General features: G+C 40.5%; 1 protein-coding gene across 1 annotated transcript; it reads right to left on the bottom strand.

The window, feature by feature from the left end:
- Positions 1 to 9109: 9109 nt before the first annotated feature.
- Positions 9110 to 23895, bottom strand: LOC117526594. Its single transcript, XM_034188653.1, has 6 exons — positions 23810 to 23895; positions 23252 to 23584; positions 22965 to 23066; positions 20290 to 20385; positions 11151 to 11194; positions 9110 to 9487 (listed from the first exon to the last, which is right to left on the bottom strand). Exons 1-6 carry the CDS (start codon positions 23877 to 23879, stop codon positions 9110 to 9112), a joined length of 1023 nt encoding a protein of 340 aa, XP_034044544.1. The 5' UTR covers positions 23880 to 23895.
- Positions 23896 to 24302: the final 407 nt, after the last annotated feature.

Here is a 24302-nt window from a genome sequence, read left to right on the forward strand (position 1 = left end):
ATTGGGACTGACAGTCATAACAGCTTTGTCAGCCACTGATTGGAGCAGAGTTGGACCACGAACGGAGTTCAGTCCATCAACTAAATTGTACAAAGTGCCAGTTAATGTCTCATTGGTGCTGACAGCTGGAACACACATTGATGTGTCCACTTCACAATCCTGAGTGTTTCAGTTGAGTCCTGAAGAAGATGATTTTCTCTCTTCGGTACCATCAGGATTGTGGACAACAGGTCCTTCAGACGTAGGACTGATAAAAAATGCACAACCTGTAGTTATAAGACCAAAAACAGAATACAGACCATGTGTAAGACGGTATCCATTGAAACCTGATGCAATTGAAGGAATCAGGCCAGTAGTAGAGAATTTATTAACAGCAGGAGTAATAGTGCAATGTCCAGATTCACCATGTAACACACCCATATTTCCTGTAAAAAAGGCTCCGCCCTCAGTGGGGTGGAGAATGATTCAAGATCTGCAGGCAGTAAATCCTGCTGTGATTAAAAGAGCACCATGCGTTCCAGATCCACACACCTTGTTAAATTCGCTGAGACCAAATTCTAATAGTTTCTCAGTAATTGACATAAGTAATGCATTTTTCTCTGTGCCAGTACATCCAGATAGTTACTTTTGGTTTGCTTTTACCTTTAAGGGACAACGATATACATTCACCAGATTACCGCAGGGTTACGCAGAGAGTCCAACTATTTATTCTCAAGTCATGTCAGCATGTTTAGCCAATTTTGTTCCACCGGCAGATAGCCAACTATTGGTGTATGTTGATGACATCTTGATTGCCTCTGACACACGAGAAAACTGCATAACTGACACAGTAGCATTATTATGTTTCTTATTTGATAATGGCCACAAAGTGAGTAAAAACAAAGTTCAGTTGTGTAGGGATAAAGTAAAATATTTAGGACATGAATTATCAGCCACAGGGCGCACGATCCTGTCTGACAGGAAGGAAGCAATTTTGCACGCTCCAAAACCACAAACCAAAAGCAGATGATGTCATTTCTTGGACTGACTAATTACTGCAGGGCATGGATTCCCTGCTATGCAGAATTGACTAGCCCACTTTCTGATTTGATGTACAAGGATGATATTTCAATGTCAACCGTGTTGGAATGGAACAAAGATGCTGAGGAAGCTTTTGTAAAAGTAAAACAAACATTAGTGTCATCCACAGTTTTGGCACTACCAGATTATAGTAAACCATTCATTCAAACAGTTGATTGTAAGAATAAGTTCATGACTAGTGTTTTGGTTCAAGTGTATGGCTCAAAATTGAGGCCAGTTGCCTACTACTCATCTAAATTGGATGCAGTGGCAAGTGCTCTACCACCATGCGTACAAGCTGTTATTGCAGCCTCTATGGCTGTTCAAAGTAGCAGTAATGTTGTTCTATTCCATCAGTTGACACTGAAAGTTCCACATGCAGTTTCTGCACTTCTGTTGCAGACAAACATGAGCCTTTTGTCCCCAGCAAGACATCTTTCGTGCATGTCCTTGCTATTATCACAACCACACCTTACGGTAGAGCGCTGTACAACATTGAATCCGTCCACATTGATACCCTTACCTGAGGATGGTGAGCCGCACAATTGTCTTGATGTAGCTACAGTCTGTACGAAAGCACGCCCAGACCTCCAGGACACACCCATCCCAAACAGTACAATTGTGTATGTGGATGTTTCTTCCACTAAAAACGCTTATGGACAAACACAATCTGGATATGCTGTTGTCACAAATTCAGAAGTATTGGATTCTGCTTCATTGCCATCGTCATTTTCAGCACAAGCAGCTGAATTAGTTGCTTTAACTGCAGCTTGCTATCTGTTTAAAGGTACGGCTGTAACAATTTATACAGACAGCCAGTACGCTTTCAGCACAGTGCATGTGTTTGCAAAACTGTGGGAAGAGCGTGGAATGGTGACATCATCTGGAAAGCCAGTGACTCATGCCACTCTCCTAACTGCACTACTGAAGGCTGTGAGATTGCCTAACCAAATTGCTATATGCAAATGTGCGGCTCACACCAAAGGCTCTGACAGTATTTCAAAAGGAAATGATTTTGCTGACAGAGCAGCAAAAGAGGCAGCAGCGGCTTCTTCTATTTTTGTTGTACAGGACACCACTCCAGATTTGCATTTAGGTCGTACACTGCTTGCTGACATGCAACAGCAGGCAACTGAAAGAGAAAAACAGATGTGGATAAATAAAGGAGCTACGTATGCAAATGATTTGTACGTATGCCCACAAAAGAAACCCATATTGCCAAAAAATATGTTTAAATGGGCAGCTATTATGAGCCATGGCGTGACGCATGTCTCATCAGGGGGTATGATATCGCAATTGCAATCTATTTTTTGTCTTTATGGGTTCGATGCATATGCAAAACAGCATTGTAGAGCATGCATGATATGTGCAAAACACAACTCACAAGGCAATTTGAGACCCCAAAGAGGCAAATTTCCAACACCACAATATCCCTTTCAAGTGATTCCATGGATTATATACAGCTGAGTAAACATGAAGGGAAGGAATTTTGTTTAGTCGTAATTGATGCCTTCTCAAAATGGGTAGAATTGTTCCCTACAAAACATGCAGATGCACTTACAGTGGCTAAGGCATTGTGCAAAGACATCATTCCACGATTTGGAATACCAGAAACAGTTTATTCAGATAATGGAGCGCATTTTGTTAATACAATAGTGCAATACGTAGGAGAAGCGCTACAGGTCAATCTCAAAATCATTGTGCTTATCATCCACAAAGCGCCGGATTAGTGGAAAGGATGACATGGAACAGTAAAAAACAGACTTAGAAAGACAATGGAGGAAACAGGCAGGACCATGGACACATTGTGTAGATTTGGTAAAAATGTATATAAACATAACTAGTACCATGGGGTTGACACCGTATGAAACATTGTTTGGCAGAAAATATCGATTGCCATATTATGGGCAAATTTGGGATGTACCTGAGGAGCCAATTTGGCGGATTACATGAGAAAAATGTTAGAAGGACAACGAGGGAGAGTTCCAAACACTGATGATCCCATTTCTCCACAGGAGGACCCTAAAGTGGTACCTGGAGACTGGGTGTTGATAAGAAGCATCAAGAGAAAACACTGGCATTCACCTAAATGGGAGGGCCCCATCAAGTACTACTCACAACACCCACAGCCTTGAAAATTGGGGAAAGAAGTACATGGATTCATTTGACTCACTGTAAGAAAGTCATTTCTGCAGACACAGACAAACAGTAAGAACAGTAGGACAAGACTAGTAATAGTGTGTGAGCTTGGTGTTAAGATCCAGGTTAGACACGAAAGCTAGCAGAAGACATTAAGAAGCCACTGTTCTGAACATAGGTGTGCTGTAGTGTGCAGAAATGGCGAAAGAAAAAAAACAAAAGAACGAGGGTTTCTGGACCCCATGGACAGTCCTTGTTATGCTACTTTTCTTTTTTGGATTGGGCTTATTATTAAAAGCCATAAGCACGGGACATGATAATAAGGATCACCTCCGCAGATTGCAGAGACCAAAAAGAAGTAACGAAGACCCCAGTCCGATAATAAATGACACAGTACATAGCTGTGATAGGAACAATGCGTACCGATTTGGTATACAAGCCTGCATTCCTAGAAAAGCTTCTGTGGTCATCTCTGTACCATATAGTGATGTATGGTGGTGGTGTGGTGATAACAGAATCTTTGACAGACTGCCACGAAATGTGTCAGGTTATTGTGCATTAATATCATTATTGTTACCAGTTAAAGCCATACCCATGACCCCTGAAGACGTTTACGACATATGCAGGCCTCTCTCATTCCTGAGATTGGCAGAAAGGCATAGCCAGACATAGAGTAAAAAGAGAGTGGAAAGGAGTAGGAAATCCAACATATATTGACGCAATAGGAGCCCCCAGAGGAGTGCCTGACGAGTATAAACTGGTTGATCAAATAGCAGCTGGATTCGAATCTTCCATCTGTTGGTGGTGTTCAATTAATAAAAACGTGGACAGAATAAACTACATCCACTACAATGTACAGAAATTAGGAAATGGACTGAGGAAGGATTTAAGGCTGTCCATTCACAGTTAGAAGCCACGTCCCTTATGGCCTTCCAGAATCGGTATGCTCTGGATATGTTGTTGGCGGAGAAAGGAGGTGTTTGTGCCACTGTTCGGAGAAACAATGCTGCACATTCATTCCCAACAACACGCTGCAGACGGCAGTCTCACTCAAGCCATTGACGGGCTGAGGACGTTGACAGGAAGATGAAAGAGCACAGTGGAGTAAACACCGAGGCTGGGATTGTGGCTGGAAGGGATGGGAAGATGGAGGTCTTTGATTTCTTCACTATTAGTGTCTATAGCAGTATTTGCTGCAATTCTAACATTGTGTGGATGTTGTTGTATTCCATGTCTCCGAGGCCTTGTAAATAGAATGATAACCGCAGCAAATAAGTCCAGGACCAGGAGGGGACCAACATCATATCCACTCCTGGGGCAAGACGACACCGAGGAGGACGATGACTCCCATGACCTGTACCCAGACCCATGGAAGTATGATGACCCAGACACCGATGATGGTGACAATGATGACATCACCTCTGGGGTGTAAGCCTATAGAACATACCATGATGAACCTCTTAGTGAAAATCTCAAAAAGAAGTGCTAAGCTAGGTGATAAACTACTACTGTATGTTTAACAGGCGATAAACAGGAGGGGAATGTTAAAGATTTTTGTATATATGTTATCACTGTTAAACATTGTACTTTGTCTTCTTTCTCATGAGAACGGTGTTGTGCTGTTTGCACCTAACCCCGAGAATGTACGTGTTATTCAACCTTGTTTTAGCATGCTGGGGTCAATCTGAACTGGAATGAAGAGCTGGATGTACTTATTATTATTATATACAACTTGTTTTCGTAGCCGCTACGACCTGGGAGTGAAGCATGACGGGGTCAATCTGAACTGGGAGTAAAAGAACTGAAGGTTGTTTTGACTGTTGTGATGTGATGCTGAGTGTGAAGACCAGGACACTCCAGGCAGATGCACAACAGCTGATAACTGCAACAGACGAACGGGATGTGCTGACCTTCGACGATAAGAGTAAAAGAAAGAAACTGTTTTTCCTTACAGCTGCACTTATTGACGTATGTGTTTATGTTACGGGAAGAAACTTGTCTCGCGTTGCACCCCCCCCCCCTTAGGACAAGTTTTATGATGTAATGAGGGCTTCTCTAATAAAAACAGCGGGAGCACAGGCCAGACTTTAGTGTAGCCTTGGTGTACAGCCTGGCCGCACTCCGCGCGTGATTAATTTGACTTTCTGTCTCACTGGTGTTTCTTGACTCTGTTTGTCTTATCAAAGGTTTTAAGAATGTTTGGAGGAGAAAATACCCAACAAATACATAAAAGGGGACACAATACAGAAACCCGCAGTTAAATAACCCTAGTTAAAAAAAAGCCACACATGGGATTTGAACCCACACACTTTGATTATCAGACAGAAACCTAACCACTGCACTACAATCACTGTCTCATAACAGGAGCATGAAATGGTTAAACTCAACAAGCAGATAAACATATTTTCAAAAAAAAAAAAAAAAGCGCAGTGATAACTAACCATACGGTGTTTGGTACGGGTAATTCTGGTGATATGTGACTGAAAGTGGCATATTTGTCGTACTGTTGGCCTGTCATATGGTCCTATGGTGCGCCACTCACTGTCTTGTCAATCAGACGTGATGTTAAGGTCACCTGCTGCATGTCCACATGAACTGACCAGCTGGAACACCCTGTCAATATGCATGCTCTCCACCCCATCGCAAACGCGATATATGTTTTTATGTATTGTGTGAGGACAGCAAGCACACAAACGTGCATGTCCATCAAAACACGGTGTGTGTTCTGCAGCTCTGATGTCCAGGACCAGAGTTGTCAACAGCTGCCATCCCCCCGTCCGTTCAGCACACAGACCAAGGTGTCAGTCTTTGATCAGATGAGAGGCACCTCGCCTGTGGGGGGGGGGGGGGGGGGGAACCACATGTGTGCATGTGTTGGGGGGGGGGGGGGGGCGCGTGTGACACACACACACACACACACACACGTGTTGTGGGGGGAGCCGACACTCTGGCATGCTACATGTGCACTCGGCAACTCCAAGTCGTGGGGCACTTAGACAAATTTCACATCCAGCGTGACAATGATTGTCTGCAGACTGTTTTCGTGATGATAGTGTGAATGGCCACACATTTTTTAAGTGCCATGCGAGCGGTGTTAGATGTTCATGTGTGTCACCTGGAATTTGGTCAACACCTGCCACGAGAGGGATCGATGGGCTCGCGCAGCGCACACTCTGTCTTTCAGCTGCTGGTGTGCACAAACAGTTGTAGCAACAGGTGTACGAGGTGTTAGAGGCAGGTATGAATTTACACATTTTGCATACGATTCCTGCTTCATGTGCAATTTATGTGCAATTCAACCAAATTTGTACTATGTGTGAAGGGGCTATAAGCCATCTGGAGGCATGAAGAGCTGTTAGGATGAAAGTTGAAAGCTGGACAAATTTCTGACGTGATTCCTTTGCTGGACTCAGGAAGTACACAAAGTTAGTGCACGGCATCATGGAGTACATCGTTGCAATTTTGGACTCCAGTTTAAAGTTCGTGTTGGACTGTTAAGCACCAGTGGAACACCAAAATGTAAATTGTTTATAAATTAATAAAATATCAAATGACAAGGATCTATTTTCACTGGTGAAATGGCATCTCACTAATTTAGAAGATCTTCATTTAGCCTGGAAAAAGAGTCTGTTGCTCTATAAAAAAAGCCCTCCGTAAAGCTAGGACATCTTACTATTCATCACTAATTGAAGAAAATAAGAACAACCCCAGGTTTCTTTTCAGCACTGTAGCCAGGCTGACAAAGAGTCAGAGCTCTATTGAGCCAAGTATTCCTTTAACTTTAACTAGTAATGACTTCATGACTTTCTTTGCAAATAAAATTTGAACTATTAGAGAAAAAATTATTCATAACCATCCAAAAGACATATCTTTATGTTCGACTGCTTTCAGTAATGCTGGTATTTGGTTAGACTCTTTCTCTCCGATTGTTCTGTCTGAGTTATTTTCATTAGTCACTTCCTCAAAACCATCAACATGTCTATTAGACCCCATTCCTACCAGGCTGCTCAAGGAAGCCCTACCGTTAATTAATGCTTCGATCTTAAATATGATCAATCTATCTTTATTAGTTGGCTATGTACCACAGGCTTTTAAGGTGGCAGTAATTAAACCATTACTTAAAAAGCCATCACTTGATCCAGCTATCTTAGCTAATTATAGGCCAATCTCCAACCTTCCTTTTCTCTCAAAAATTCTTGAAAGGGTAGTTGTAAAACAGCTAACTGATCATCTGTAGAGGAATGGTCTATTTGAAGAGTTTCAGCCAGGTTTCAGAATTCATCATAGTACAGAAACAGCATTAGTGAAGGTTACAAATTATCTTCTTATGGCCTCAAACAGTGGACTCATCTCTGTGCTCGTCCTGTTAGACCTCAGTGCAGCTTTTGATACTGTTGACCATAAAATTTTATTACAGAGATTAGAGCATGCCATAGATATTAAAGGCACTGCGCTGCAGTGGTTGAATTATATTTATCTAATAGATTACAATTTTTTCATGTAAATGGGGAGTCTTCTTCACGGACTAAGGTTAATTATGGAGTTCCACAAGGTTCTGTGCTAGGACCAATTTTATTCACTTTATACATGCTTCCCTTAGGCAGTATTATTAGAAAGCATTGCTTAAATTTTCATTGTAACGCAGATGATACCCAGCTTTATCTATCCATGAAGCCAGAGGGGACACACCAATAGTTAACTGCAGGAATGTCTTTCAGACATAAAGACATGGATGACCTCTAATTTCCTGCTTTTAAATTCAGATAAAACTGAATTGTACTGGGCCCCACAAATCTTAGAAACATGGCGTCTAACCAGATCCTTACCCTGGATGGCATTACCCTGACCTCCAGTAATACTGTGAGAAATCTTGGAGTCATTTTGATCAGGATATGTCCTTCAATGCGCATTTTAAGCAAATATGGCAGGACTGCTTTTTGCATTTGCGCCAATATCTCTAAAATTAGAAAGGTCTTGTCTCAGAATGATGCTGAAAACTAATTGATGCATTTATTTCCTCTAGGCTGGACTATTGTTAATTTATTATATCAGGTTGTCCTAAAAGTTCCCTGAAAAAGCCTTCAGTTAATTCAAATGCTGCAGCTAGAGTACTGACAGGGACTAGAAGGAGAGAGCATATTTCATCCATATTGGCTTCTCTTCATTGGCTCCCTGTTAATTCCAGAATAGAATTTAAAATTCTTCTTTCTTACTTATAAGGTTTTGAATAATCAGGGTCCCATCTTATCTTAGGACCTCATAGTACCATATCACCCCAATAGAGCGCTTTGCTCTCAGACTGCAGGCTTACTTGTAGTTCCTAGGGTTTGTAAGAGTAGAATGGGAGGCAGAGCCTTCAGCTTTCAGGCTCCTCTCCTGTGGAACCAGCTCCCAATTAGGATTAGGGAGACAGACACCCTCTCTACTTTTAAGATTAAGCTTAAAACTTTCCTTTTTGAAAAAGCTTATAGTTAGGGCTGGATCAGGTGACCCTGAAACCATCCCTTAGTTTTGCCCCTCCCTGAGCCTGGTTCTGCTGGAGGTTTCTTCCTGTTAAAAGGGAGTTTTTCCTTCCCACTGTCGCCAAGTGCTTGCTCACAGGGGGTCGTTTTGACTGTTGGGGTTTTTCTGTAATTATTGTATGGCTTTTGCCTTACAATATAAAGCGCCTTGGGGCGACTGTTTGTTGTGATTTGGTGCTATATAAATAAAATTGATTTGATTTGATTTATAAATTAATAAAATATCAAATGACAAGGATCTATTTTCGCTGTTATATAAAACAAATAATGAATGATTTTTCATTCTTTCAATGGAATGAATATTTAATTTAGTGAAAGCAGCTTTCACTAAATTAAATATTTGTACCATTGAACTCATATACATTCATTATTTATATATTATTTCTCCATCAGGTAGCTTGCGGTAGATTTGCCATGGAATAGAGACAATCACTGTTTTGGTGTTGAGATGGTTCAGATTTGTTCTGGTTGTGTTGAACAACAGAATATGTTGTGTTATCCTGTGAAGCTGTAACTCTGCTTTCTGTAAATTCCCTGACTGGATTAGCTGTGACCTTTGGGTTTATGATGGAATGTGCAAACCCATTTTCTGAAAGCAGACTATTCTGAACAAATGATACTTCTGTGTACTGGTACAGAGACGTGTTAGCATAGAGATCATTCAGGTTCACGCCTGTGTTGCTTGCAGAGAGTTGGACTGTAGAATCAACTACAGCTGGGCTCTGAGGTTGCTGGTCTTCACTTCTGATTTTATCATATTCAACATCCTTGAAATAAGAAGGAGTGAGACAAGAAAAAAACACACACAAGTAAACAAAATAATACTTAGAAAGGTAGTAATAAGAACAACAAGATAACTGAGACAGACCAGCGGCATGGCAACGTTGCAGCAACATAGTTTTATATTTGTGTCATGTTTTGTGCCAGTCAACATGATATCAATGTCGCTCCAATGGTAATCTCCCAATGTGGTAGTATCTTTAATTTAAATTTCTTTGCACAAAAGCAGCAATGTGTTATTTATTTTGACAATTATTATAAAGAGTTGAATATTATATTGAATGTCTCCATTGAATATCTGTGTTGATCCAATATTTGGATTTCTACGTTGATCCAATTTTCAAATTAAGCTTATTTTCTACATTGACTGGATCAATACTAGATCAACGTTGGATGGTTATTTTACCCTCTGTGAAGCTGTCATGATTATATCATCTGTTCTGTGCTTGGTTTTTGGACATTTTTTTTCTGTCATGCTTCATTTAGTAAGCTTTTCCTCAGCCTGATCTAGTTGACAATCTCTGATCAAGGAATTTACACTCAACAAAAATTTGACTGCAGTGCTTTTGTTTTTGTTCATATTAAGTAAAGTATTAAAGATTTCTTCTATGAACACAAAAGGCTTTTATCTCAAATTTTGTTCACAACTTTGTGACCATCTGTGTTAGTTGGCACTTCATCCTTCCCAAGGTAATCTATCTACATTATGTGGCAGGTACGGCTGATCAAGATGCTGATTAAACATTATGATTATTGCACAGTGGTGCGTTGAGCTCAACCTCAGTACCAGCCACTGACATATGCACCCCCTGTGGCACAGAGATGTACCATCTATACTGTAGTACACCAAAATATACCAGTTATCGCATTCTATCATTGCTGAAGTTTTTCGGGATACACTCTACGACTGATTTTCAGGCCTTTTGTGTGAAGAGATGTGAATCTGGAATGTCTTGTTTGTTGTACTCATACTCTACTCATCTCTTTCCCCAGTGGTTTTTTTTTGGTACTATCTGTCTTCATCTTTGTTCACACCCTCCCCATTTTACACAGCTGTTTGTGCCATAGAGCCACCATTTATTTCATGCATATTTTATGCAAAGGACGCTGTAGCTGTTATCAAGCTAAAAAACAAAAAAAAAAAAACGGGCACTGACCCATCAAGATAATCCTCTGCCAGTCTGCTGTCCATCTTCAGAGAAGGACTTTAATTTTTTAGCCCTGCCCAAATGTGATGCCATTGGGAAGTGAGCAAGGTATACTTTAACCTGGAGACTATCTCACGTCTTTGTTGTATTTATTTCAGAAATGTTGGGCTTGGATTCTTTGTTCTAGAGAAGGTATGCTTTCTACTGCTTTTCATACAGTATACTGCCATTTTTTCTGTGGTTTTAAGGTGGTAAATGAATTTAACATTGAGTTCAAGGGCACCATTTTACGAATGTTCAAATAGTCTGACCGTTTTAAAAGCATTTTCAATTAACTTTCCTCGAGGAAGAAATAAAACAAAGATGGCTAAAACTATAAATTTTAATATTTAAGCCTCTCAGACCCTGATATAAAAGCTGATATATATCATACTGCTAGAAGACAGCATTCAAGCATCTCTCTGTATGTGTCAGAGTACAAAAAGCTGAACTGAATACTCACCTGTACTGAATGTTCCTGTTGACCCTCATATCTGGATACAGTTGCTAAAATGCATTTAGAGTATGTGTTCATATGAAGTAGACTTACAAAAAATATTACAGTTTACAGTAGTCCTGGTCAAAATTATTGGCAGTCGTGATTTTAAAAAAGCATAGTTCACAATATCTTCAGAAATAAGCAAAGAATACATTTTGTACAATTAAATACTTAATTATTTAATTTATTATTATTATTTATTGGACACAGTTGATTGACATGTCACAGCACCACACATCTGGTTGAAAGAGCTGCATTTTCAAATCAGTGGGTCACATTGACTGCTAGGTTCCTCCTGTCCAGTAGTTGGTGCTGTGTACCACAAAAAGTTCTAATCCACCTTAGTAGAAGAAGAAAAATGTTTGCTCCAGATTTTGAACTGAACATGTCGTTTGAAACTATGGACTTCTAATCACACCAACTTATATTGGTGAGTAAACAACCGTATTTTATGACAGAAATGAGGTCCAGGTTGTTAAAAGCAGCATTTCTCCTTTATTTCTGTGTAGGCTCTCAGTTGTCCAGGTGGTTTCCATAGTAGAGAAGCTTGAATCTTCGACTGGACTGGGTTGCTTGACGCGAGGACGTTTTGCTTCAAATCGCAGAAGCTTCCTCAGCTAAAATTCTTGCTCTGGTGGTCTGGACTTCTGTCTTGACTCTTATAGAGAAGAATAATCAAGAAGTCACAAAAGCTGTAGTTTTAAACCAACCAGACCCCTCCTACCGAGCAGAAGACTGCTATAGGTAGTGACTAACCAATAGCTTCTAATTAGCACCTATTGTGCTCTATTTAGCACCCTCCTAATGACAGGGCAGCTGTCCCTCTCCTGATGACTCCCTTGACAACTCTGCTGATGACGTGAATCACTCATTATCATGAACAAAAGACTGAAACTGCTTTGACCTGAGTACCCATTGTAAACAGGGGATAAAGCGTGTCTCAGACCCCCTCCCCGGTTAAGGCTGGGTTTCAAACGTTTCACAAAGAATGCCTCCTTGACCCCTCTCTCAAACCATTTCTTCTCTCTGGCTAATATTTTAACTTCCTTGTCCTCAAACGTGTGGTTAGTGTCTTTAAGGTGGAGATGAACTGCAGACTGAGGTCCACTGGCGCCCCCTCTGCTGTGCTGGTATAGCCTTTTGTGTAAAAGTTGCTTAGTCTCACCTATGTAGTGTTCGTTACAGTTTTCCTGACATCTGATAGAATACACTACATTGCTCTGTTTGTAACTAGGGATCCTGTCCTTAGGGTGAACTAATTTCTGTCCCAAGGTGTTAACCGGTTTAAAGTAAACTGGTTTTTTGTGCTGTCTGAAGATCCTCTGTAGTTTTTCCCCTACTCCTGCTAAATAAGGGAGACACAACTCCTCTTCTTCTTGTCTCCATCTCCTGTCTATCTGGTCTCTTTGTTCTCTGGGACTTCTGCACTTTGTCCAGGGACAAACCACCCCCTTGAACACAAGCTCGGGGTGATCAGGATGCTTCGACACACCCTAGTTCACCCTTAGGACAGGATCCCTAGTTACAAACAGAGCAATGTAGTGTATTCTATCAGATGTCGGAAAACTGTAACGAACACTACATAGGTGAGACTAAGCAACCTTTACACAAAAGGCTATACCAGCACCGCAGAGAGGGCACCAGTGGACCTCAGTCTGCAGTTCATCTCCACCTTAAAGACAATAACCACACGTTTGAGGACAAGGAAGTTAAAATATTAGCCAGAGAGAAGAAATGGTTTGAGAGAGAGGTCAAGGAGGCATTCTTTGTGAAACATCTGAAACCCAGCCTTAACCAGGGAGGGGGTCTGAGACATGCTTTATCCCCTGTTTACATTGGGGTACTCAGGTCAAAGCAGTTTCAGTCTTTTGTTCATGGTAATGAGTGATTCACGTCATCAGCAGAGTCGTCAAGGGAGCCATCAGGAGAGGGACAGCTGCCCTGTTATTAGGAGGGTGCTAACTAGAGCAATTGTTTAGTCACTAGCCTATAGCAGTCTGCCTCTCGGTAGGAGGGGTCTGGTTAGGTTTAAAACTCCAGCTTTTGTGACTTCTTGATTATTCTTCTCTACAAGAGTCAAGACAGAAGTCAGACCACCAGAGCAAGAATTTTAGCTGAGGAAGCTTCTGCGACTTGAAGCGAAACATCCTCGCGTCAAGCAACCCAGTCCAGTCGAAGATTCAAGCTTCTCTACTACCATTTCTCCTTTAATTCAGGTGGCCTTATGTACACATTTTTAAACTAAGACAGCAGCTTTGTTCTTGTGGCTTATTAAGCAGCAGATAACTGAAACAATCCTTCAAATGGTGGTACAAGCATCAAATTCAGCACAAATACAGCTGGAGCAAAATTAATGGAGCAACTTTAACGTTTGACCCCTGTACAAACTGAATCTGACCTTTGTCACCATTCTTGCTGCTTTTACCTCGTAACTCCATAACATTCAGTCACAGATAGTCCAAACTACGTTTTTTTGGAATCTTTATGATCAGGCAAATAATGTGGTGTAGTTTTCTATATGACTGAAGCATCTTTTAATTTAGACCAGGGGTGGGCAACGTGTTCCAGAAAGGGCCAAGAGGGTGCAGGTTTTCTATGCAGCCAATGATTCCACCAGGTGATTTCACAGATTAATATCACTTTGAGCCAGGGCCGCTGCTAAGGTTTTGGAGGCCCTAAGCATAACTGGTCAGGGAGGCCCCCCCACCGCCATACAAGAGAACCCCCCCCCTTATATATGCCTTAAATAAAAGTTCTGAAATTATTCTCACTATTCTTGGTATATTTATCAGCCTGTCAAATTTATAGTTGCTGTCTGATCATGTTGTCAGGCAGAATAGATTTGGACCTAAGTAGTGCACTGACGGCTAACTAGGACTTTGTTGACTTACAAGGCACTCAAAATCTTCAAACTACACTGCCCAACTATTTGCAAACGTGCCACATGCCTTTTAATATCCAGATTAGTTTAGCGTTTAAAGCTACATCAAATCAGCAAAGCCAACGCAACCTAACTTAAGCAGCACCACTGAACATTAAGTAATCAAAACAATCTAAACCTTTAACACGTACTTACCAGCAAGGGATGCATGGGCATCATCTTTTTGTTTCTTTTTCCTCCGTTTTTCAGCTCCAGACTCCTGCTGTCACTTCATTGTTTAATTGTGGCATAGTGGCAACTTGTCGTCTTGCGTCAGAAACGAATGCGGGCTAGCAGTGCTACTTCAGTTAGGCACAGGGTTGCCAGATTGGGTGTTTTCCCATCCAGTTGGTTTGTTTAGGGTAACAATATGGCACTGGACGAGTTTTTTTGTATAGAATTGCCACACACATTTTAAAAATCAGTTCAAATTGCGCAGGATTTAGTGCCTCCATGCATTTTTGAGCATTTATTGGACTGGAAATCGTCACATCTGGCAACCCTGGTTAGGCGACACAGCGAACAGAGAAAGACGCAAACAGAGCTGTACCATTTCAGGGAATCGGGGCGGGGGTGGATGGGGGCTTTATATTAGGCAAAAAAATTGTTAATTTGCCCAATTAAGTAATGGGGTAGGGGCCTACACAATGTTTAAAGACAAAAACGATGGGCCTATTCATAAATAATTCATATTGTTTTTGAAATGTAATAATGTAATAATTTCAACACATTTTTCAGTCAATTGGAGGCCCTGCAAACTAGTGCAACATGGTTGGTGCCCCACGCAAGCTGCGTAGTCTGCTTATGCCGAACGGCAGCGCTGCTTTGAGCAGATGGAATCAGTTAATCAGTGAAATCACTTGGTGGAATCAGTGGCTGCAAAGAAAACCTGCACCCTCTTGGCCCTTACTGGAACAAGTTGCCCACCCCTGATTTTGACCCCTGTGTAATTCTTCAATTGACCCCTACCTGGCTGCCTATTGGAAATTACAGTGGCCAATCAATTTTATTGTTATTTTTTTAAAGAGTTCATGTCTATGGATTATTTGTGCCAAATTTGATGCTTGTGTCACCATTTGCAGGATTCCACTCTAAATATTTTCTTATCTGCTGCACTATATATAAAAAGTAAGATTCTGCTTCTCAGTGTTTCTCATTTGCCCTCAAAAGTATTGGATCACTTGGAATTTCACACATTTTAATTTGTTTATTCTATTTCATATATATATATATATATATATATATATATATATATATATATATATATATATATATATATATATACATTACTTTTTTTTTCTAAAATTATCTTCCTTAACTCAAACTGAAAGCAAATCTAAAATCCAGCTTCCTGATGAAGTGGTGTAGAGGAGGATTTTCCTAAAAAGAAGACCTGAAAGTTCAGCTATAATTTGACAGAAAGTACATTTGAGATGAAAGCCTAGATTTGATGTTTTGGTGAAAGAAACTTTTGTATTTCTTCATAATTGATGTAAAGTCCAAGACATATTGTTCATGTTTCCATCCTCTGACTTGTCTAAAGAAAACTGGCAATAAAACTGTTTTAGAGTTTTGCTTTCAGTTTTAGTTTGAGGAAGATAATTTTAGAAATTTTAATTCTTTTTTGTATTTCTAGTATTTAAAATGGCATAAACAAATTAAAATGTGTGAAATTACAAGTGTTCCAATACTTTTGGAGGGCACAGTATCCTAACCTTATGATGAGTGTAAAAATGAGTGTGGTATTATTGCTGTTTTGTTAGAATATGGACAGCATGTATATAAGTGACATTTACATGACAATTTATATGACAATATTGAAACAAGATAATTTGGCCATATTGTACAGCCCTACTGTCAACTAGCTGAAAACTTTGAATATTAATTTACATCTACAATAAAAAAAAAAAATCTTAAAGTGGCAGGGGGTTAAGAGGGCTGTAATTGGGGGGTCAGCTGAAAAGCAAAAAAGAAAAATGCTTAAAAAGGTGGGGAGTATAGGGGGCAGAGCTCCCCCACAAGCTGAAAAGTTTTAGTCATGCTCATGCTCCCAAAACAATTTTACTGAAAAAGTCTGAAGGACCTAAAGGACATGGTTAGATGGGGAGGAGCTTTTCCAGGCATGTGACTGGCAAATAAAGAAAAATCCTTAAAAAAGGCAGGGCACCCCCCCACCCCCAGCAGCTGAAAGGTTTTTGCCATGCGCATGCTCCCTTGAAGCATTTACTCAAAAAAAAAAGTCTGAAGGACTTTAATGACGTGATGAGATGCTGAAGAAGAGCTTGTTCATGTCTGTGACATATACATATTAAATAAAAGGGGACGCAATAAAGAACCCCACGGTTAAATAAAAAATAAATGCTGCTCACGGGATTTGCACCAACAATTCACAAAAGTTCTGATTAACAGACGGAAACTTTGCCACTGCGCTACAATCACTGTCTTATAACAGCAGCCTGAAATTACTAAAATCAAGGACATAAACGCATTTCTTAAAAACAGAAAACAGCGCCGTGATAACTGACTAAACAGTATTTGTTACGCCGTATTTCTGCTGATATGTGACTGAAAGTGGCGTATTTGTAACAATGTTGGCTTGTCACATGGCCCTGCGGCGCGCCGCTCACAGGACGTCCGTGTCGGGCCGGGCCCGCGCGCATGTCCTGTCAGACAGATGTGACATTCAGATCACCTGCTGTGTGTCCACATGAACTGACAGTCCGTTTCAGTGTGTCATGCTGTCAATGTGCGCACTGTGCATGCTCTCCAGCCTGTCACAAAAGTGATACATGTTTTTAATGTATTTTCACGTGACAACAGTAAGCACACACACACACGCATCATGGTGGACAATGTTCTGCAGCTGTGACGTCCAGGACCAGAGATAGCAGCCAGCCATGCCCCTGTCCGTTCAGTGCACAGACCAAGGTGTCACTCTGTGATCAGATGGGAGGCGCCTTGCCTGCGGAAGGCAACGGGGGGGTTGAACCACACGCATGCCATGTGTTGGGGTAGAGTGGTGGGCGCTGGCGCGCTAAAACACACCCACACGTGTTCTGGGGGGAGCCGACACTCTGGCATGTGTACTTGGGCAACTTCACACTAGTGGGGGCACTTAGACAAATTTTACATCCAGCTTGAAAGTGATCATCTGCTGACCTCTTTCATACTATCGCGCGAATGGCCACAACATTTCCTAAGTGCCAAGCGAGCGGCGCCTAGATGTTCATGTGTGTCACCTGGAATTTGGCAACAACTGCCACGAGAGGAATCAAATGCTCTCTCACAGGGACACCTCTGTCTTTCAGCCACTGGTGTGTACAAAATGTTGTAGCAACAGGTGTACGAAGCGTTGGAGGCAGCTCCAGTTTTACACGTAGTGCATATGATTCCTGCTTCATGCACAATTCGGCCACATTCATACTATGTGCGAAGGGGCCCGAACTAATGAATGATGTTTTAACAGCATAAAAAGGGGCTGATTATGATTGATTATTACTTATGTTGTTCAGTAACCTTATGGTGCATCCGGAAAGTATTCACAGCACTTCACTTTTTCCATATTTTGTTATGTTGCAGCCTTTTTCCAAAATGGAATTAATTTATTTTTTCACTCAAAATTCTACTCACAACACTCCATAATGACAACACGAAAAAAGCTTTTTCTTTTCAAATTTTGTTTCAAATTAAAGAAATCACATGTACATAAGTATTCATGCCCTTTGCTCAATACTTTGTTGATGCACCTTTGGCAGCAATTGCAGCCTCAGGTATTCTTGAACATGATGCCACAATCTTGGCGCACCTATCTTTGGGAAGTTTTACCCATTCTTCTATGCAGCACCTCTCAAGCTCCATCAGGTTGGATGGGGAGCGTTGGTGCACAACCATTTTCAGATCTGTCCAAAGTTGTTCAATCAGATTCAGGTCTGGGCTGTACTTGGGCCACTCAAGGACATTCACAGAGTTGTCCTGAAGCCACTCCTTTGATATCTTGCCTGTGTACTTAGGGTCACAGTCCAGCTGAAAGATGAACCGTCACCCCAGTCTGATGTCAAGAGCGCTCTGCAGCAGGTTTTCATCCAGGATGTCTCTGTACATTGTTGCATTCATCTGTCCCTCAAACCTGACTAGTCTCATAGTTCCTGCTGCTGAAAAAATCCCCACAGCATGATACTGCCACCACCATGCTTTAAAGTACACTCTAGAATGGGCAGATTTGTCACAGAATATGCAACAGATGCCAATCCTGTCTCGGAGGTCTACAGGCAATTCTTTTGATGTCATACTTGGTTTGTACTCTGCCATGCACTGTCAACTGAGAGACCTTATATGTAGAAAGGTGTGTGCCTTTCAAAATCAAGTTCATTCAACTGAATAGCCTCAGGTGGACTCCAGTTAAGCTGTAGAAACATCTTAAGGATGATCAGTAGAAACAGGATTCACCTGAGCTCAATTATGAGCTTCATGGCAAAGGCTGTTATGTACGTGTGATTTATTAAGTTTTTAAAATAATTTTTAATAAATTTGCAAAAATCTAAAAAAAAAACATTTCACATTGTTGTTATGGGGTATTGTGTGTAGAATTTAGAGGAAAAAATGAATTTCAATATATTTTGAAATAAGGCTGTAATATAACAAAATGTGAAAATTGAAAAAGGTGAAGCACTGTGAATACTTTCTAGATGCACTGTACACAGTTTACTAAATATTCGGATTTTACAAAACCTGGCTCATTTGTCTTTATTTCTGAAGTTATTGTGACTTCTGTCCTTGAAAAATCAGGGGTGCGAATAATTTTGTCCAGGAATATATGTACGAGGGCTGTCAATAAAGTAACGGCCCTTTTTATTTTTTTCAAAAACTATATGGATTTCATTCATATGTTTTTACGTCAGACATGCTTGAACCCTTGTGCGCATGCGTTAGTTTTTCCACGCCTGTCGGTGACGTCATTCGCCTGTGAGCACTCCTTGTGGGAGGAGTCGTCCAGCCCCTCGTCGGAATTCCTTTGTCTGAGAAGTTGCTGAGAGACTGGCGCTTTGTTTGATCAAAATTTTTTCTAAACCTGTGAGACACATCGAAGTGGACACGGTTCGAAAAATTAAGCTGGTTTTCAGTGAAAATTTTAACAGCTGATGAGAGATTTTGAGGTGATTCTGTCGCTTTAAGGACTTTTCACGGTGCGAGACGTCGTGCAGCGCTCTCAGGCGGCGTCATCAGCCTGTTCAAGCTGAAAACCTCCACATTCAGGCTCTATTGATCCAGGACGTCGTGAGAGAACAGAGAAGTTTCAGAAGAAGTCGGTTTCAGCATTTTATCCGGATATTCCACTGTTAAAGAAGATTTTTTAATGAAAGACGTGCGGACGGATCCGCGCGTCGGGACGCAGCCGACGCGGTGAGGCGGCACAGGAAAAACACCTCCGTGTTGATAACCATTTGTAAAATCCAGGCGGCTTTTTGATGGCTTTCAGTGGAGTGAGTATATGAGAAATTGTTTAACAGGCAGGACATGTTCCAACTTGTCCTTAAGGCTTTTCAACAGAGGTGTTTTTCCTGTGGCGGAGCGTCGCGGCGGCTGCGTCCCGACGCGCGGACCCGTCCGCACGTCTTCATTAAAAAAATCTCCTTTAACAGTGGAATATCCGGATAAATGCTGAAACCGACTTCTTCTGAAACTTCTCTGTTCTCTCACGATGTCCTGGATCAATAGAGCCTGAAATGTGGAGGTTTTCAGCTTGAAACAGGCTGATGACGGCGGCTGAGAGCGCTGCGCGACGTCTCGCACCGTGAAAAGTCCTTAAAGCGACAGAATCACCTCAAAATCTCTCATCAGCCGTTAAAATTTTCACATGAAAACCAGCTTAATTTTTCGAACCGTGTCCACTTCGATGTGTCTCACAGGTTTAGAAAAATTTGATCAAACAAAGCGCCAGTCTCTCAGCAACTTCTCAGACAAAGGAATTCCGACGAGGGGCTGGACGACTCCTCCCACAAGGAGTGCTCACAGGCGAATGACGTCACCGACAGGCGTGGAAAAACTCACGCATGCGCACGAGGGTTCAAGCATGTCTGACGTAAAAATATATGAATGAAATCCATATAGTTTTTGAAAAAAATAAAAGGACCGTAACTTTATTGACAGCCCTCGTATATGCATATGTGTTAATGTGTGTCTTACTCTGGTTTTTCAGCACAGTCTTCTTGGCAAAGATCAGTAGGACGATCAGTAATGTCACCAAAATGATCAAACCCGTCAACCAGTACAGTGCATGTTCTGAGCAAAGAAAAAAAAACAGGAACACGTTCTGAAAAAGCTTTATCACACAGACTCACTGGGCGCAATCTTGAGAATTGTTGGTTTCTTAGAATGCAAAAAATGGAGAACCATGCCCTGCTTTTTCTATTTGACGGCATTTTAACAGATGACCACGTAGATGTTGATCATCTTAGTTATTGGAGAGCTGAGGATTTTAATTTTATAACATATGCGATGAACTGGACATAGCTGTCCACTAGTGTCAAGGGAAATCTTTGTCTTGTGTTGCTATCTGCTATTACTGATGGTATTACTACATGAGGTGACAAAACAATGCCACATTTCCCGGATGACTAATTTGAACAATAGGGGACACCTGGGCATCACGGGGAACAGTGAATTAGTAGCTATATCTGCAAAACTACATATAGATTTGCAGCAGTTATACCATATTTTTATGCATAAAGACATCCCCCTTATAAATTAGTGTTTCATTTTTGGATACATTAAAGGTAAACTAAGTGGCAAGTGAAGTCATTTTATTCCTATCAAAAGTACATTTTGTGGATGTCAGGTTCTTTGTATTTATTTCTCACAACAGAGGAAAGGTGGCCCAAAAAATTGTTATTAGTTAGAAGACTACTCCGTCCAACTGATGTGTATGTGTTATGTCTTTTTGCTATTTGATAACATGACTCGTGTGTCACATGCACCCGGGCCACATGTGATTATTAAATTATGGCAGTTGTATTTATAATAGTTTCTAAAGGACTTATATCATTATATAAGACACTCACACATTACATAGCTGGTTTGCTGGATTATAGTTACCTCCGCCAAGGAGGTTATGTTTTCGGTCGAATTTGTTTGTTTGTTTGTCTGTTTATCAGCAGGATAACTCAAAATGTTTTGAACGGATTTTGATGAAATTTTGTGGAGTGGTTGGAAATGACAAGAGGAACAAGTTATTAAATTTTAGTGGTGATCCGGATCACGATCTGGATCCAGGTATTTTTTAAATGATTCTTCACCATTGCGGGATAGGGGGCATTTTGACATTCTAGTTTCTAACTCCACAAAAACAAGGCAGAAAGGCTTGAAAAAAATTAGGGTGTAACATAGTCAAATGTTCTATCAAACAATAACGTTTGGTGATGATTGGATCCGGATTCCGGATCTGGTGATTCAGAATATGCAAAAATATAGGGAAAATAGAAAATGTGTCAGTGTGAGGTGACAAATGAAGCTAGAGATGCACAACTAACACCAAATTGTAGCTGAATCTGTACTGATTCAGTAAGGTGTCATCAGATTTGATGTAGCTTCAAATGTTATGGAGCTAGATCCAGAAGAAAACCGCCATTACCGAAAAATCGTTTTTATACAATAACTTTTGAACTAATAAAGACATAAAAGTGATTCTAAGTTCTAGTGGTATGTTTTCATGGTCAAGGATGTCAAATATAAAGGAAAGAAAAGTGTATGTATCATAGTTTTGGTTGTAACACTGAATTGTTGAATAGATCACTGTGCCAAGGAGGGAATCTCTTTAGGGTCAGTGAAAAATAGTTCTATTTCAGAATTTACTGTTATTTATTTAGAGAAGTGTTTCATAAATGTTAAAAAAAAATCATATATTTGCAGTTTAGTTGAATAATAAATTGAATGTTGTCTCTTATTTTTTTTTGTCTATAAGCACATGCAATATCAATATCAGTGCTCAGATGACAGTAGCTTCTGGGAAAGGTGCAAGTTGCAATAAACTGTGATGCCAAGCGTTAAGAATACATGCTATCCAGTCACAGCAGATTAAATTTTTTTTACTACTGAGCAAACATCATTGTTAGACTTTTTTAGGTTCAATGATTCTGCAGTGTGTAGATGTTATGGCGTCAGTGACCCCAAGGCCTTGGCGGAGGTTTGCACATTTTGAAAAAATCTTTGTAATCGTATTTTTTTTTTTTTATTATATTTTAAGTTGCTTCACTGTGCCCCGTGAATTAGTGCCTGGGACACAGTGAATCAAAAATGTTAAAATTGATTTTAAACACCTGTAAATTACACTTGGGGAGACATAAATAACACAGCCTTATAAACAATAACTTGAGCCGCCACTGCTCAATTGTTTCTGCATCCATGGCAAGTTGGTACATCGCAGATGTAAAATAATTATGTCTTGTGTGCACACAGTAACATTTTGAGTGCTCAAGAAAACATTGAAACATTATGAAACTTTATCTGCACTCTGGAGCTGAGTTTTAGAGCAACACGCACACATGAAACAAGTATCATGATTAAGAGGATGTGAGTGCTGGTTGTGAAAATATTTGCATCAGCGATGATACGTGCATTATGCACCACTTTGTAAAGTGAAAGACGGCTAATTTTCTTTGGTCTCTCTCTGCTCAGGGACACTGCAGCAGATATGGTTTGAATCTGCACATTGATTTGGCACAAGATTCTCAGTCGATGCACTTCTTGTTCCAACTCCAGATGGGCAAGAACTTCTTCATGGGAGGTAAACATACTATTTTGCTCCTCATGCTGCCACAAGACAGGGGTATAAAAGCCAGTTACCACAGAATCAACACACTCACCAGGTCTTTGTTTCACAGATGTAGTAGATACTGTTGTAGAATTTGCATCTTCAGTAAATGTGACCTCTGTCACTTCTTCAGTGGTAGTTATCACAGATCCATCTACAGACAAAGAGGAAGTGTTTACAACAGTTGCTATGATGATGACTGCGGTAGGAGTTGTTGTGCGAGGTGGAGGGACAGCTGAAAACAACAGACACCAAATTTATTCAACAGTCAACTCAGCGTATCACTTCAGACGAAAATAATAAAATGCAAATTTGATGGGAAATTAAACATAAATGTACCATCTGTAATGTCCAGAATCACCTTGATGTATGAATCAAGGCCATTTCTGTCCAGTCCACAATAGTAATCCATGGAGTCTGACCTCTGGAGGTCAGTGATTGTCACAGACAAACCTTCTTCACTGTTCTTTAGCATTAATCTGCTTTTAGATGCAGTTGTCCCAGGTTTCACTCTGAGGAGGACGTGTTTCTCTTGTGTACACGGCGCTTTACAGAAGTACTTCACGTAAGACTTTTCATCAAATGCAATAGCCCAGTTTGAACACGTGAATGTGACATTTTCTCCAACATGGCCTTTTACGTACAGAGACGTTGTCACCACAGTATTGATCACTACAAATGGAAATCAAGGAAACATACTTAAATTCTCATTTGGTCAACATTCCAGAAAAATTCAAAGAAGTGCATTCATGTTCATGTTCTTAATTTGCAAAGTCAAAGTACCACTTTTTCCACTATGACATTTAAAAAGGAATCAAATAAATGCAGCATATCATTGAGCAGGTTTGAGTTGAAACTATGGTCTGTGAACTTCCCCGAGTTAAATAAATAACTTACCAGAAAGAAGACACAGGTGAATGCATATTTTGTTCATGATAAAAATAAAAGACTGATAATGAAAGACCATTCCAGTGTGCTCTTCAGTTCACAGTAACCACAGTGTTTTTACTTCCTCCTGCTGCTGCATGCCACTCGGTGAAACGTCAAAAGCTCCTCCTTTTTTTTTTTTTTGTTGAAATAAGAACACAGATATAGTGTGAAGACATTATTTATTCAGTGTGAACAGACATAAAGTTTGAAAAAATCTTTTTTTTCACAGTAACCACAGTGTTTTTACTTCCTCTTGCTGCTGCATGCCACTCGGTCAAAAGCTCCTCTTTTTTGTTTGTTGAAATAAGAACACAGATATAGTGTGACAACATTATTTATTCACAGATAAACAGATGTAAAGTTTGGAATAAAGTTAACAGTTGAAAATTTATTTGATGTGAGACAAGTAACGATGGCCTTTACTGGCTAAAACACAAAGGCTTTGGAAATTAAAGATAAT

This window comes from Thalassophryne amazonica, chromosome 15, assembly GCF_902500255.1.
Source record: "Thalassophryne amazonica chromosome 15, fThaAma1.1, whole genome shotgun sequence".
Lineage (NCBI taxonomy): Eukaryota > Metazoa > Chordata > Actinopteri > Batrachoidiformes > Batrachoididae > Thalassophryne > Thalassophryne amazonica.

Coding starts and splice junctions, on each gene's coding strand:
- LOC117526594 (XM_034188653.1), bottom strand. CDS start 23,879: ATGGTCTTTCATTATCAGTCTTTTATTTTTATCATGAACAAAATATGC. Junction 23,067..23,251: donor GATTCTGGACATTACAGATG/GTACATTTATGT, acceptor CTTTGTCTGTAG/ATGGATCTGTGATAACTACC. Junction 11,195..20,289: donor GACTGTGCTGAAAAACCAGA/GTAAGACACACA, acceptor AATGCATTTTAG/CAACTGTATCCAGATATGAG.